Here is a 16,248-nt window from a genome sequence, read left to right as displayed (position 1 = left end):
GGACCATATACCTATTAAAATGAAGGTTAGTTAGTCTGGGCCCTACAGATTTTATTTGTCTTGCTAAGTGGTCCGGATCAGGTACGTTATGTTAATTTTATCATAACTTAATGATCCGGACCACCAATGCAAGTCCAACCCGGAAAAACATCAACGATCCGGATCATGTTAACTACAATCCACAAAAGCAAACCACCATGGACCCGGATCTTGATGGCAAATACCCAGATCTGGATCCATAACAACAAAAAACTTAAAACAAAGCCCGTATACCCGGATCCCAACAACAAACACCCATGCCCGGATCAAACGCGACCAAAAACAGCTTAAAAAACCCGTCATACAATTCTACCCAAAAAACACCCCCCCCCCCGATCCGGATCCTACACACTAGACCCGAAACCAGAGAAAAACCCTAACCCACAAACAGTTATTTCGAGAATCAAAAGGCAAAACATGCCACTTTTCACATATACATACATATATTTCCATCAAGAACACGAAGAACACAATCAAAAACCCCAGAAAACCCGAACACAAAACCCAATTTTCGTGCAAAAAACATAACAAAGAAGCCAAAAACTACAGATCCAAACAAATAAAACCACAAAACAACAACACCAATCACAAAATATAACCACATAGGCCGATTTATACTCCCAAATCGAGAACGGAATATAAAACTCGAGCATGCATCAATTTCAAGAAAAAAGAAAAGGAATAAAAAAAAGACTAAAAAGGGGGAGAGGAGAACTTACAAATCACGACCAAAACAAAAAGAACAGCGGCACGGCGGCGGAAATCTCCAGCAAGAAACGCAAGACTTCGAAAGAAAAGGGAGACTGTTGGGCTTCGTTTATATCTTTTTTGTGAGATAAAAGAAAAATTGAAAGAAGAAGCAGGCTTTTTATAGGCCCTGGAGAATAAACATCCCCTGCCATGTGGCAGGGTACGGTTGGCTGGCAGATCAGTTACAAAACCAAAAAGCAAAAAACCCCTTGGTTTGCCAATGAATTTATATTTGATATATATGAATATTAAAGCACATTTAAACCCCTCAATGATCGTGGGGCGGGATTATAGGGAGTAACTGCCCAAAATTCAAATTCGAAAGGGGGAAAATGAGCAAAGCCGTTTCAAAATCCCAAACTTTTCAAATTCCACAGCCCAGGACCCGGATCAATAGCAATAATCCGGATCATCGTCAACCAGATTCATTTTTAAAGCAACCATTCTACTTAATCCGGATTGGTATCCATTACACCAGATCCGGTTTGGGGGGCAACCAGGGGCAGAAATTTTTCTGAGACAACCATTCTCCCTTAATCTGGATTGGCATCCATCACACCAGATCCGGTTTGGGGGGCAACCAGGCGCACAAATTTTCCTGAAACAACTTTTCTACCTAAATCCGGATTGGCATCCATCACACCAGATCCGGATTGGGGGCAACCAGGGGCAGAAATTTTTCTGAATCAACTTTTCTACCTAAATCCGGATTAGCATCCATCACACCAGATCCGGATTGGGGGGCAACCAGGGGCACAAATTTTTCTGAAGCAACTTTTCTACCTAAATCCGGATTGGTATCCATTACATCAGATCCGGAGTGGGTGGCAACCAGGATCACAAATTTTTCTTTACTAAGCCAAATATGCAACCCTACTCTACTCCCTCATCCAGAAATTCTGCATAAGGGAGTGGGGGCAAATGATAAGGTACAAGAGACCCGGATAGGCGTCAACCTGGACTAAGGGGAGGCATGCTCAACCGACCTGCTAAGACCCCCCTCTCCCAGGCCAATCAAGCATAGGAGCCCAGGCCCGGGTCTATCCTACCTCCCGGATCCGGATCCGCCTGCATACCCGGACCCGGATCGGGGCCAAAACCACAGTTAGGGAGGTCTCAGCAGACACATCACATCCCACAACCCGCCAAGGAGGGGTACGTGGGCACGTGACTATGACAGCTATCAACAACCAACACCCCAGACAAGCACGGCGCGTGTCAGAGGCCGTTAGGACACTCTGAAGGTGGTCCTCCCCTAGACACGTTTAAGCAATCTGCCCAAGCCAGGCGTCCTCCGCTCCCAAGATCCAACGGCCCAGATTTAGAGGTAACTACCCCTAAACCCTACCTTGGGGCTATATATACCCCCAAGGATGAAGGGTTTAGGGGTTGGAAAATAATTTCTCTTGCACTTACACACTCTCATACACTCAAAACACACAGCAGCCATCACATCCACACACAAACACACAGCAGCCTCTAAATGATATAAATATATATATACCTTCATCTTCTCCAAAGCCTGTTCTTATTCTTACACCGGAGGCGCCGTGGGAGCAAAACCCCCCTTCCGGTGTTGTTTTGCAGGCGCCCAACCTGCAGCTACACCTCTCCCATGCACAGAAGGTCCAGGAACGCCGTCGGACGGAGCCGCCCGCTCCCCGGAGTTATCAGATTTCGAGCGACAACCAGGCATGTCATGTATCTTCCCGATGCTAATAAAGTATCAGACATGAGGAGTGCAATTGCTAGTAATGTTAATGGCTTGATGGAAACCACTGACTGTCAACAGGTTTGCATGTACGCTATTGGTATTCTTTGTTGTTTCTATCCTAAGTTTGATCAAAGCTTTTTGGACAATGTCGAAAAGTTAGGTTTCGGTATTGATGTTATTAGGCTACCCTCCCAAACTCATGATAATGCTATTCATCTCGACGCGATTCAGTATCTAGACACTGCCTCGTATGTGGTAGTTTTTGGGTTAACTATGCTTTTAATCTTTAAAACACCCACAACTGATAACTACCACTATTTCTCGACTGTTAGACTCAATGAACTGAAGGCTGCTGCAAATGTGGAGCAAGGGAAAATTGTGCCAAATCCGTATAGTTTGACAAAGGCACATTACGTTAAATTTGTTCTAGGCAATTCTTTATTCCTCAAGAGGGAAATTGTTGAAATGATCATTGATATGCAGAATGGCGAAAAGGACATCAATGGTGTGTGTAAGTATGTTGGGACTATTCTCGAGTACAATGAGATGAGTGCTGTGATGTTTATTTATGAGACTTTGGTTATGACTTACTCTTGTGTCTTAACGGATTTTCGGGTGCTCCATGAGGTGATGAATTTGGTTGAAGCGTTAGAGCTTATGGGCAAGTTTCCAATGCCTCGGTACTTTAAGTACTTGGCCCCTGTAACTTTGAATAATATGAACACACTCTATGTTGTGAATCAAGTAATGAAGAAGAACAGATAAAACGCCATTAATGGATACTTCTCAAGCTATTTCTTTTACAACGTATATTGCAGTTTTTATATACAAAGTATATATACTTTTTTAACTAACTAACTACTATACTTGTAACTAACTATATATGGAAAATAAATAGCGCGCACAACCCGTGAGCTTGTAAGCATGTGAACAATACAGCTGGATGATACAACTGTAGTATAGGTGTAGATACAATGACGTGGCAGTGCATTAACCGAGATGTATTTCAATACCCCCCTTCAAGTTAGAATGTGTTTGAAACATTCCTAACTTGGATAGCAGATCAGTGAAGTGTGGTGAAGGAACTGTTTTGGTAAGAATGTCTACGAGTTGATTCTTTGTTGGAAGATAGGAGAGCTGGAGAAGGCCTTCCATCACTTTGTCTCTAGTAAAGTGACAATCTATTTCAATATGTTTAGTACGATCATGGAAAACTGGATTCTTGGCAATATACAAGGCTGATTGATTGTCACAATGCAATGTGACGGGCTTAAGATTGGTAACACCCAATTCTTCCAAAAGACGTACTAGCCAAGTGACCTCAGAAGCTGCAGAAGCCATAGCTCTGTATTCAGCTTCAGAGGATGATCTGGACACTGTGCCTTATTTTTTTGATTTCCAGGAGACAGGTGACTGGCCAAATAAAAGTAAGTAACCTGTGACGGATCGTCGTGTATCCGGGCAAGAAGCCCAATCTGAATCAGAGAAGGCTTGGACAGTCAAAGAATCAGCTGCTTTAAGAAGAATGCCTTGATCTGAAGTGTGATATACGTATCGTAAGGTGTGTTGAAGAGCTTCAAGATGAGCAGTCCTGGGTTTATATAAGAACTGACTTAATGTTTGAACAGCGTAGGCGAGGTCAGGTCTGGTGTTTGTTAGATAATTTAGTTTACCCACACAAGAACAATAGAGTTCAGCATTAGCAATTAAATCACCATCAGTGGTACGTAGTTTGGAATGCAATGGTAGAGGTGTAGTAGCAGATCTGGACAGATCAAAATCACTAGTGCTAAAAATTTCTTTAGCAAATTTTCGCTGACTGAGGACAATCCCTTATGGAACATATCCAACTTCGATACCTAGGAAATAGTGTAACAAACCCAAATCCTTAATACCAAACACTGAGTCAAGATGCGACTTCAATGAATCAACTTCGGTAGATTGATCTCCAGTTACTATAATGTCGTCTACATATACCGCAACAATAGTAATGTACTGACCTTGCCTTTTTAGGAAAAGACTATAGTCGTTTTTAGATTGACTGTAGCCTAGAGAAATGAGCTCAGAGTGCAACTTTGCAAACCATTCACGGGATGACTGTTTCAATCCGTAAATGGACTTAATCAATCGACAAACTTTGTTGTGTGGATTGAGTACACCTTCAGGCACGTGCATGTAGACTTCCTCCAATAGTGTACCGTGCAAAAAGGCGTTATTTACGTCCAGTTGATACAATGGCCATTTTCTGTTAGCAGCTAAAGCAATGATACAACGAAGAGAACTCATTTTTATAACAGGAGAAAACGTTTCTTCATAATCGATTCCATATCGTTGATTATATCCCTTAGCCACCAGTCGTGCCTTACAATGTTCTAAAGAGCCATCTGCGTGAAGTTTAACTTTATACACCCATTTGGATCCAATTGCTTTCTTTCCAGGAGGTAAGTCAACAAACTCCCATGTTTTGTTAGTAGTTAAAGCTTGGATTTTTTTATCCATAGCTTCAACCCAAACAGGTTGCAAAGAAGCCTCTTTGAAATTACGAGGCTCTGTAATAGTTGATGTTTGAAAAACAAAAGCTTTGTGTGCTGAAGGTGTGTGATCAAAAGTCACTAGATTGCACCAGTGCTGAGACTGCAGCTTATCAAAACAACTAGTGTTATAGTAATAAGAAGATAGGTAACCAGGTGGATGTCTGGCTCTAGTAGATTGTCTTAATATTGGTTGGTGAACAGAAGTGGAGGTGGTATCATGTGACTGATCAGAATTGGAAGAAGTATCATCGTGTGTCTGATTACTATTTGAAGTCTGTGAAATAGTATGCTCTACTGGTATGGGGTTAACAGCATCATCATCAAAATATGTAGTGCCAGCAGTAGTGGAGTACGGTAAGAAAAATGCATGTTCATACTTTGAATTTAAAGAAGGAGAAAGCAAAATATGAAATGGAAAATGATGCTCATAAAATACAATGTCCCGAGAAACCTGAATTTGCTGAGACTTGAGATCCAGGACTTTGTATCCTTTCTGCGTGGCAGGATATCCAAGGAAGACAGAAGGAGATGCTCGAGGATCTAACTTACTTCGATTAACCTTTATAGTTGATACAAAGCAAAGACATCCAAAAATTCTCAAATGTTCCAAGTTAGGTGCTTCCTCATATACTCTCTCATAGGGTGTAACATTTCCAATGCTAACCAAAGGCATACGATTGATTAGATAGGCAGCACATAGCACGCATTCTCCCCAGAACTTTTCAGGCAATTTAGATTGATAAAATAATGCACGTGTTGTTTCTAAGAGATGTCTATGCTTACGCTCAACCACCCCGTTCTGCTGTGGGGTGTAATTGCAACTCGTTTGATGTATTATTCCTTTAGTCTTGTAGAACAAATTTAACTCTTTTGATGTAAACTCAAGTGCATTGTCAGAACGAATACATAAAACTTTGGTTTTAAATTGATTCTCAGCATAACAAACAAAATCCATCAAAACTTGCAGGACATCAGATTTAAATTTGACTAAATGAACCCAAGTGTATCTACTATAGTCGTCTACTATAGTTAAGAATTGAGTACAATCATTGTGATTTTTAATTTTGTACGGACCCCAAAGATCAACATGAAGAAGCTCAAGTACACTAGAGGTTTTAATACTGCTAACTGGAAATGAATTCCGAGCTTGCTTAGCAATGGGACAAATTTGACAAACATTTGTCTTTACATAGTCTGTAACATCACAATCAGGTTTTAACAGCTTAATTTGTTGAAAAGGCAGATGCCCTAACCTCAAATGCCATAATTTGGCTTTCTCAACAGCAGCAACAGAGACACATGCTTTGATATTTGCAGAAGGTGCAGTAGTAACAGGAGCTTTGACAGTTGCAGAAGATAGTAGAGTGGGGACAGAAAAAACATATAATCCATTGTGCATATCACCAAGAGGCAGTGGTGGATCTTTCTGCAAATGGCCCTGTAGCATACATTGTTTATTAGTAAATATCAATGTAGAACCCATGTCTTGACAAAGTTTATGAACAGAAATAAGTTTGTATTGAAAATCAGGAACGTGTAAAACTTTCTGCAAAACTATCTTGTCACTTAATCTGACTGTCCCTATGTGGTGGACTTTAATTTTTCTACCATCAGGAATAGTGATAGAGTCTCCATTATTAGTGATAGCTTGGAATGATTCAAAATCTTGTAAGTCTGGACAAATGTGGTCAGTAGCACCACTGTCTAATAACCATTGTTTATTAGAAGAAGACATTAGGCAGATGTTACCTGCCAACAATGCATGGCCAGAAATAGTATTTTCTTTCTTGTTTTCAGAAATAGAGTGCTTTCCTAGAAGCTCCATGAGTTGTTGATACTGCTCTGTGGATAGTTGATTAGTATTTAAATTCTGGACATCAGAAGCATCTGTAATATCCTGTTGATTATGAGCCATAGCTGCTACTCTTTTGTCCTTATTGCCTTTGAAGTTTGGTGGAAAGCCATGAATTTTGAAACACCTCTCCAGACTATGCCAAGCCATTTTACAATGAGTACAATAGTAATTGTTCTGTGGTTTAGCTGGCCTTTTGAAATTTCCTGTGAAACTTCCACTCCTCTGAGAATTGTTAAAGATCTGTGGCCTAACAGTTTGAGCTTGTCCCTGAGAATGATACTTCCTTTCAGTAGCAAAAGCAAGTGAATCAACAGCAGTGTTTTGAGATATCTCTTTGTGAGTTTCTTCTTGTGCTACAATTCTGTAAGCCTGAGTCAGACTTGGTAAAGGATTCATCATGAGGATATTAGCTCTTACTGCTGAAAAATGATCATTTAGCTTCATTAAGAATTGCAATACTCTTTGAGTTTGCTGCATTTGATGTATCTTTCCTGTCAAATTGCAGGTGCAAGTAGTAGTAGGGCATACACACACAGGTAAAGGTTGTGTATCATCTATGCTGTCCCAGAGTGTCTTCATTTTAGTATAGAATTCAGAAACGCTCTGTTGACCTTGAGTTAATTCTGATAAGGTTTGTTCTAAAGAGTAGATTTGAGTTATTGATGCATAACCAAAACGATCTTCAAGATCTTTCCATATGTCTCTTGCAGTCTTCAAGAACAAAACACTACAAGCAATTGTTTCATCTAGATTAAACAAGATCCAAGAAATAACAAGATCGTTACACCTCTCCCATGCCTTGTATTCATCCGTGCCAGGTACAGGAACAACAACAGTTCCATTTACAAAACTCAGTTTATTCTTTACTGATAACATAAGCATCATACTCCTTTTCCAATTATTGTATCCATTTCCATTAAATTTCACAGAAACTAATTGATTAACGCTGGCATCTGAAGGATGTATGTAAAATACGCTTGAAGAATCAATTACTGTAGGAGTATTATTATTTTGAGCAGCCATAGAAACAAATTTAGGTCACAATATAAAGTTTAGAATGTGAGCAAATCTGATAAAACAAGGAGTGAATCAAAAGAACAAATATCAATTGCTTCAATCGATTTATGCGAGTAACTCATATTCGATTAATGAAATTATGATTTGCTTCAAGAACAAGTAAATGCAATATCAAACAATTTGCAAAATGTGATTAAGAGTGAATTTGTAGAATGTGTACACCTGAGTTTTTGAAGCGATGAATTTTGGAACGGAATTGCAGATATCACAGACTTTGATTAGGTAGCGTAAAGTAGATCGAGCATGAAGAAGTGCAGAACAGATGAAACACGAAGAAGCAGATCGAACATGAAGAAGAAGAAAGAATCAAATCAGATCATCATCGTCAACACTGTTTAGTGGCTCTGATACCATGTAACTTTGAATAATATGAACACACTCTATGTTGTGAATCAAGTAATGAAGAAGAACAGATAAAACGCCATTAATGGATACTTCTCAAGCTATTTCTTTTACAACGTATATTGCAGTTTTTATATACAAAGTATATATACTTTTTTAACTAACTAACTACTATACTTGTAACTAACTATATATGGAAAATAAATAGCGCGCACAACCCGTGAGCTTGTAAGCATGTGAACAATACAGCTGGATGATACAACTGTAGTATAGGTGTAGATACAATGACGTGGCAGTGCATTAACCGGGATGTATTTCAATAGCCCCTCCTCTGCAGGCAGCCAGGTTGGAAAGAGCTAAGTTTCCCACTCTCGCTGCTGTTGCACAGACATTGAAACAAGAGCAGATGAAGCAACGCTCTGTTAAGAACTTTGTTGGCATCAGAGGGAAGCAGAGTAATTTAGTCAAAGACTTGGTTGAGAAGCACAAGAGGTCATTGCAGCTGAGGCAGCCAAATTCATTAGACCATTTGGTTCAAAATGTTTGTACACCAGCTGGGTTAACCAAAACTGATTTGGATGACGATGATGCAGAAGAGGAGGAGCGACTGCATAACTGAGATTTGTTGATTCTAGTAGAAGGAAATGAATGAAGGCTCATTTGGTTCTAGTCTTATTCCATCCCAGATTTATTTGGTTCTAGTCTTCTTCAATCTCAGATTTATCAGCTATTTTACTATCAATCCTATTATGTGTGTTTCTGTTTCTAGGGTTGTCATGTTTCTAGTCTCTTTCCTTTAACTATTAAAAAAAAGAATTTCCTTTGCAACCTTCATATATTTGTTTGTTATTGCTATGAGTTTTACCAGTAATTTACTTTGGTTCGGTATTTACAAATGCTTTCTCCACATTGGCCCGCCCGTTTCTAGTGAAAAACACAAGCCAGAGGGAGAGAACAGCAAGCCTAAAGTTGCAAAACTGGGCTGTAGATCATCAGCAGCAGCCATGACAACCGCTGTAGTTGCTGCATTACTTAGTATGTTGAGTTTGCTACCTTTGTTTGTCGAACAAAGATCAATACCTTAAAATGAAGGACACTTCAAACAAGTAGGTAGTAATATTTATATCAGTTCTGCATTTTTTGGAAGCCAACAATACATCTGGTTTTTGCCTAAAGTTCTTTCTTGAGCTCGGGTCCCTCTTTCTCAATCTCCCTGAAACTACTACAAGTTTTGCTACCTGGTTTTCAAATGCAGAGTAGGATGAACAAATGAATGTCAAAAGTTTTACATATACACTGTCTAACGATGCCTTACATCCAGTCCCGTGTTGTGTTTGCTCTTAAAATATAGATCAGGTGTAATGTAGCTGTATCAAACTTGAGCTGTTCGACAATCTGGATAAGACAGTCTTTAGACAGTCTTTACCATAAGGTAATATCCACATAGATAATAGATATGAAGTCATTCTTCAACTAAGTTGCTCAGATCTTCTAGAATCGACAACAATTATCTGTTTCCATCACATGTGATATCCCTTTGTATTTTAACAAATATTTGTGCAGCATAGAGTTCGTTAACAACCTTCTCAGTTCACTGTCTAAACTATATATAATAACTAAATTAGTTCCGGGGTTATATTATAACTGTTTTTTAAAATGTTATTTTAAAACAGCTTAATTTAAATAATATATATTAATACAATATTTTTATTACATACTAATGAGAATAGAATAAAATATAAATATAAAAGTTTAAAAAATGACATTACCCAAATTACAAATAATGATTATCAATTTTTTATTAAATACAAAAAATATAATAATTAATATGTGTGTAATTAAAATTAATTTCAATAAGATAAAATTAGTGAAGAAAATGAAACTATTAAAAGTTATTAATTTAAGAATATAAAAATGAGAAAGAAAGAGAATGAGAAATGGGTAAAGACAGAAATAAGAAATGGGTAATAGAGAGAATTAGTGGAGATAATAAATGAAAGATAGAGAGATTGAATGTAAATTAAATTTGAAGAGAATTCGTTGTGAAAAATGACATCAGTAAAATTAATAAGAACTTGACACATATAATAAAGGAAAGTTTGACAAATAAATTAGGATGATGTCACCTGTACCTTAGTATAATGTTGTACCTTGTTTTAGTATAATGCTGATAGTGGTGCATTACAGGGGTGTACAGACGAACCGTTAAATAAATCCATTAACTCAACCGTTCGGAACTGAACCGTATTTTGAGAATAATCGCGAAACGCGGGTTGGTTGTGGATTTAAATTTTAAAAACCGTCCATTCGCGGTTTGGATGTGGTTTTAAATTTTTGAAAATCACAAAATCGCAACCGCAACTCGCAAAATATATTTATAATAAAATATATTTCCAAAAATGTAGTTTATATCATATAAATTAATAAGTATAAATATTTATTAACTAATCTTAGGTTAATGTTAAGACTTTGTTCATAATATTCACAATAATTATAAGATATATAACCAAATAAATGGAAAAAATAATCAATATGTAATTTTTTTTATAATTTTCTTTTCTCTCGCCTCCATATTTTTGTATGTTTTTAATATTCGCTCCACACGGATCATTAATTTGTATTTTATTTTTGAATGTAAATTTATCACGTAACTTAAACTTGAATTTATTAATATTCCGAATTTATTTTTTTGCAAATTATTAATTATTTTAAAATAAGTGGTTGAACCGCAAACCGATCCGCAATAACCGCAAATTTGCAACCGCAATTGACGCGGTTAACCGCAACCGCATTTACGGTTGCGGATCACAATTTTCTAAAATCGTTTTTCGCGGTTTGGTTCGACTTTTACCCAAAAACCGAATCGATCCGAACCACGTACACCCCTAGTGCATTACCTTCCCAAGCACAAATAGCTAGGGGAGAGCATGGTTCGGATCGGTGCGGTTTTATGGTAAAATTGAAACCGCAACCGCATATATTCGGTTTTTAAAATATAAAACTGCAACCAACTCATCGGATCGGTTTCGGTTTCAAAAAACCTCGTTACATTTTTAATAGGTGAAAATGATAAAAATAGTGCAAGTTAAACAAAATAAATTAAAAAATTAGTTCCACATCCAAGTTTATAATATCCCATATTTTCAGATATTATTATTATAATTATTTGAAATTATTTATGTGATTTTTAGGTGAATTTTTGGTGAATTATCTGATAAGCGGAATTGATGTTTGGGTGTTTATATGCGATATTATTTGAGGATTTTAATTTTTATGTGCTCAAAATAAAATATAGGTAATTATGATATTTTTCTGGTAATTTTTGGACTGTTAGATGATTTTATAATGATTTATAAATTATTAATTATTTTCTGAATAATTACAAAACTATTTTATAAAGCCGGGAATCGTCCAAACTCAAAAGTTTTTGCGTTTTTACAACCCGAAACTCTTCCGAAAACTCCTTCCTAACCTAATATGGTAATCCCGGATATTTTGCGTTTTTTGACTTTTTTGATCCGGATTACGGTTTGACCCGTGCGCGGCCCGGCGCAATATTTTCGATACGATAGTTATTTCGGTAATCAATAAAACCCGTATTCTCGAGAGACGGGATATTTTTACGTTATTTTCGTATATAGTGTTTTATAAAAAGCTCGGTTTTGATAATTATCCAATTCTGGTATTGAATTGTATCGTTTTTATAGTTACTTAGCGGCTAAGCAACTAATTTAACGAACCAAAATGATCCAGAACGATCCAATATTCCATAAATATAAATAGTCTATTTCTTATTTCGTTTATTCCGTTTATTCATTTGCAACCAGTTAAAACACCGTAAATACAGAGAAAACCCTAGAAAACCGATACGTTCCCGAGAATCAAACACAAGAACGAAGGCGTTATCGAACTCCGATTCGGGCGTGCAGCATATCAAAATGAAACTCTCGAAATCTTCTTTCTGAATCAATCATCAGTTTCTGCCCAGAAATCATGGTAATTTTCTTATTTATTTATTTATATTCGAATTATTTAGTAATTAAATTATGAAAATTTGTTCTTGATGTTGTTGATGTGATTTGATGCTTCCATGTTGTAGAGCATATTTTTCTGGTCAATTTGGTATATTATACGTCAAAAACTGAGTTCAATAACATATAGAAAAGGGGGTTTGATTCTCGAAAATAAAATTAGGGTTTTTGATATGAATGTTCTAAATTGAAAATTGGATTTTTCTGGGTTAAGGGTTATTGCTTGAAATTGATTGCACAGAAGTATAGATCGTCAAAAGACGAATCGAATGGTACCACTGGTTTTAACAGACGATGTCGGGAAGGTGGCGATCGGAAAACGGGTCGAAACGGCGGCGGAATTTTCAGGCGACAATTCCGGTCGTTTCGTTGATGTGTTGATAATTTCGATTCCATATTTTGTTTCCTGGTATTGCAACGATAAAACGGCGTGATTTTGGTCCAGTTCTGGGCGATTTCTGAGTTCGTCGGAAAGCTTGGTGGCCGCCGTTAATGGCGGCCGGCCACCGGAGAAGGAAGATGAGGAAGACGATGGCGAAATTACATTTTAGCCATCGTTCTTTCCTTATTTTCACAAAACAACCCCTGGGTTTTACAAATTCTTAAAAATCAGATTGATGTTTTAAAATACTTAAAAAACCATATTCCAGTTTTATTATTTTCAAAAGTGGTATTTTCTTTTCATATTAATTTCAGAAATTCTTTTTAATTATTTTTTAATTCCAAAAATTCATTATTTTAATTCTGAAATTTTATTTTAATTCAAAAATAAATCCAAATTATTTAGTTAATTATTTTAGTTGATAATTAATTATTTAATTAGTCAACTAATTTAAATATTAATTGATTAATTAATTTAATTAGTTATTAATTAATTTTAATTGATTATTTAATTAGATTTAATTTAAAAAATTTCGAAAAAATAGTTTCGAGCTTTAAAATATTACTTTAAATTATTTTCCAAGCTCGATAATTCTTATAAAACTATTTTCGGGTGTTCGAGCCCTATTATTTGATTATTAAATGATTCGGAGACCTTTTTAATTTCGAAAATGTTCAAAAATTCATAATAAATCAACCGTTCGTCCGTTTAATACAAAACGAACGCCTCTAGACTCATAAAAATATTCCGCTTTCAATAAAAATACTTTCGAGACCTAAATTCTTTTGTTTCGAAAGGTCGCTTGTTTTACGAATCATTCTGTGTCGATTTTTGATCGATAAATCATATTTTGACCCGATTTTAGTTTTAAACGTACCGAGTCGACCCTTCTGACGAACTGAGTCATATGTGATATGAATTATGTGATACATGAGTTATGAGCTTATGTGCTATATGAATTATGTGTGTATGTGGATCAAGGGTCCTGTGTTTGTCTATTATATTTATGTGTTGGCTATCGTATGGGTAGACGATAGGCTTTTGACGCGTAATACGTCGAGTGATTATCGTTTAGATAATTAAAGCTATATCTTTTAATTATAGATGCGGATCTCTCGAGTTGATCGGGACAAGACGTTGGATAAAGAATGAGATGGAATGGTATTGGGTATCTGGCTTCTAGCAATCGCAGGAGCAGCATATCAGTCAAGTGTTGAAAAGAAGGACGGTGATGTCTTGAGACAGAATGTCAGAATAGATACGTGTTTGCGAGTGTGCTAACTGCTAAAAACCCAAAGGCAAGTACCCCGACTTCACTTATTGTTCAAGTGACGTTTATTTCGAATCATATTATGCAAGTATCCCTATCATCACTTATTGTTCAAGTGATATTTATTTTGAATCGTATCATGCAAGTATTGCTTTTCCTATTCTCAGTTTAGAATCGATAAATATTTTACATATCGCTGAATTAAATAATTCTGTTTATGCAAGTATTCTTCCGCTATTCTATGTTCGGAATAGCTAAGTGATTTTACTTATCCAATTATCTGATTTATAAATGTTGTGGATTTTGAGAAAGATGACGTTGTTTAGGTTTTCTGCCCAAGTGAATGGGCGAATAAAAGTTTTATAAGGGTGTCGAGTATTATGACCCCTTTCAATAAAATGTTTTTAAGATTGGATGGTTGATGCCGTGGCGGCGGTCCAGCGGAGATTTAGGTATTATACAGGATATAATACCATTAGGCCGATATGTGCCTTGGGTACCCCTTTGTTTAGTTGGATATGCTTCGGCATATCGGTGTTGCTCTGCGGCTGATCACCGGCGGCAACACACCGTCGTTTGAGGATTCCAATCTAAATTATTATATTGCTTTTGGCATCTTACAAGGAATGATTTACTAAGTATTTTATTTTCGGATAAAAGATGAAATGTGGTTTTGATTCAGTTTCTTATTTTGAGAATACTTAGTTTGTTGTTAAATATCAAAGGTGGTATTAGTACAGATGATTGGTGTTGACTTCAGTATGGGATGTTGTGAGCATCAAAGTTCGTAGTGATATCTAATTTGATATGACAGCAAAATAAGTATTAGTTTGAAGAGTTCGGTTTTGAATAAAGTTTATGATTCAATCCATAATCATTGTTTCATGTTATTGTGGTTTACGATATTTCCGTAAACGCTGTTTTACGAGTTTTATTCTCGTCAAGATTCAAAGTATTGTTGAAGCATTTCGCTCAAAAATATCAAATGGTTTTGAATACAATTAAGGAATCAATTCTGGGATTCCTCAACTAAAGTTTTATGATTCAGCAATTATGATTTTAAATGTTCTGCTCTAATGCATATGTCGGTTTTATATCAAAATGACCCTATATATATGTCATAATGATCTTGCTGAGCATTTCTTTCGCTCATACTTGCCTGTTTTCAAATTTAACCTCCAGTGAGGATTAGCTTGCGCTGTTTAGCTGCGTAATTCGAGGAAGCAAAGAAGAAGCTTTTGGAAGGTGGTTGGTCCAGGGTTGCGGACTAGTGTAAGTTTTATTGTGTAAAGTTGTTTATATTATATTATATTATAGTTTTGTATTTTATTTGGGCCTGGTATACTTCATTTCGAAGTTATACTAGTGAGTTTAGTTTTGAGTTAGAATTTATTGAAAAGGGTTTTAAAAGAAAGTGAAAAATTTATTGATGGAATTTGGATTTCTTGTTTCTAGCACTGTAACCTTAAAGATCTTGGATTAGTTTGGGGTCATTTATGCTAAATATCTTCCGCTGGCATTTGTTTATTGATTAAACAGGTTCATTTGGATTGAGATTTCATAGTGACGACCAAATCCTCTGATCCCGGATTTGGGGGCGTTACAGGTTGGTATCAGAGCTGAGGTTATAGTAAACTAGAAACGAGAGTGTGTAGGAGTATGTATAGCTATGTGAGAACGCTTGAGCTCGTATCGAGTTCCTGTTGGACTATTGGATATAGTACCAACGAGTAAGCTAAGATAGGCGCATTCATTCAAGATGGTTGTGTTGAGCTGGATGGAACTCCGGGAAGCTGCAAACTTCTATGGTGGAATCTTCCGAGGCTACTACGATTTGACGACGATGAAGATTATCGATATTTCTGGAACGTGAAGAAATGTCTAGAATCAGAGGGTGAGTCAACTGAAGAGTTCAAATTGAAGATAAATATTAAGACTTTGGCAATACCTTCTATTTTTATAATTTCTTTTGTCATCTTTCAAAAAGAAATAATTGTTAGAGGATATATTCCCTAACACCCGTTTATTCATTTTGTGCCAGAATTTTGTTCTCTGGACTTCATTTCCTTCAGAAATATCATCTTTGAAATCTTTTCAGTTTTATTCATTGATTTTGGATTCTCTTGATTTTCTTTTATTCTGACTGAGATGAACAACCCTAACTATAGGGGACACAAGGTATACCTGTCTGTGTGATAGGAGTTGGATGGGACGTCATCACTTGTGTGTATTGTGAATACATGAAGGTTAACAA

The 16,248-nt window shown here is 36.6% G+C and overlaps 1 protein-coding gene across 1 annotated transcript; it reads right to left on the bottom strand.

Moving 5' to 3' along the window:
* Positions 1–5,974: 5,974 nt before the first annotated feature.
* LOC141683044 (uncharacterized) lies at positions 5,975–8,182 on the bottom strand. The gene is made up of 2 exons (XM_074487730.1): positions 6,787–8,182; positions 5,975–6,475 (listed from the first exon to the last, which is right to left on the bottom strand). Exons 1-2 carry the CDS (start codon positions 7,913–7,915, stop codon positions 6,438–6,440), a joined length of 1,167 nt encoding a protein of 388 aa, XP_074343831.1. The 5' UTR covers positions 7,916–8,182; the 3' UTR covers positions 5,975–6,437.
* Positions 8,183–16,248: the final 8,066 nt, after the last annotated feature.

Source organism: Apium graveolens, chromosome 9 (assembly GCF_009905375.1).
Source record: "Apium graveolens cultivar Ventura chromosome 9, ASM990537v1, whole genome shotgun sequence".
Lineage (NCBI taxonomy): Eukaryota > Viridiplantae > Streptophyta > Magnoliopsida > Apiales > Apiaceae > Apium > Apium graveolens.
This window is presented reverse-complemented; position numbering and strand designations above follow the sequence as displayed.

Coding starts and splice junctions, on each gene's coding strand:
- LOC141683044 (XM_074487730.1), bottom strand. CDS start 7,915: ATGGCTGCTCAAAATAATAATACTCCTACAGTAATTGATTCTTCAAGC. Junction 6,476..6,786: donor TGGCCATGCATTGTTGGCAG/GTAACATCTGCC, acceptor TGTATGCTACAG/GGCCATTTGCAGAAAGATCC.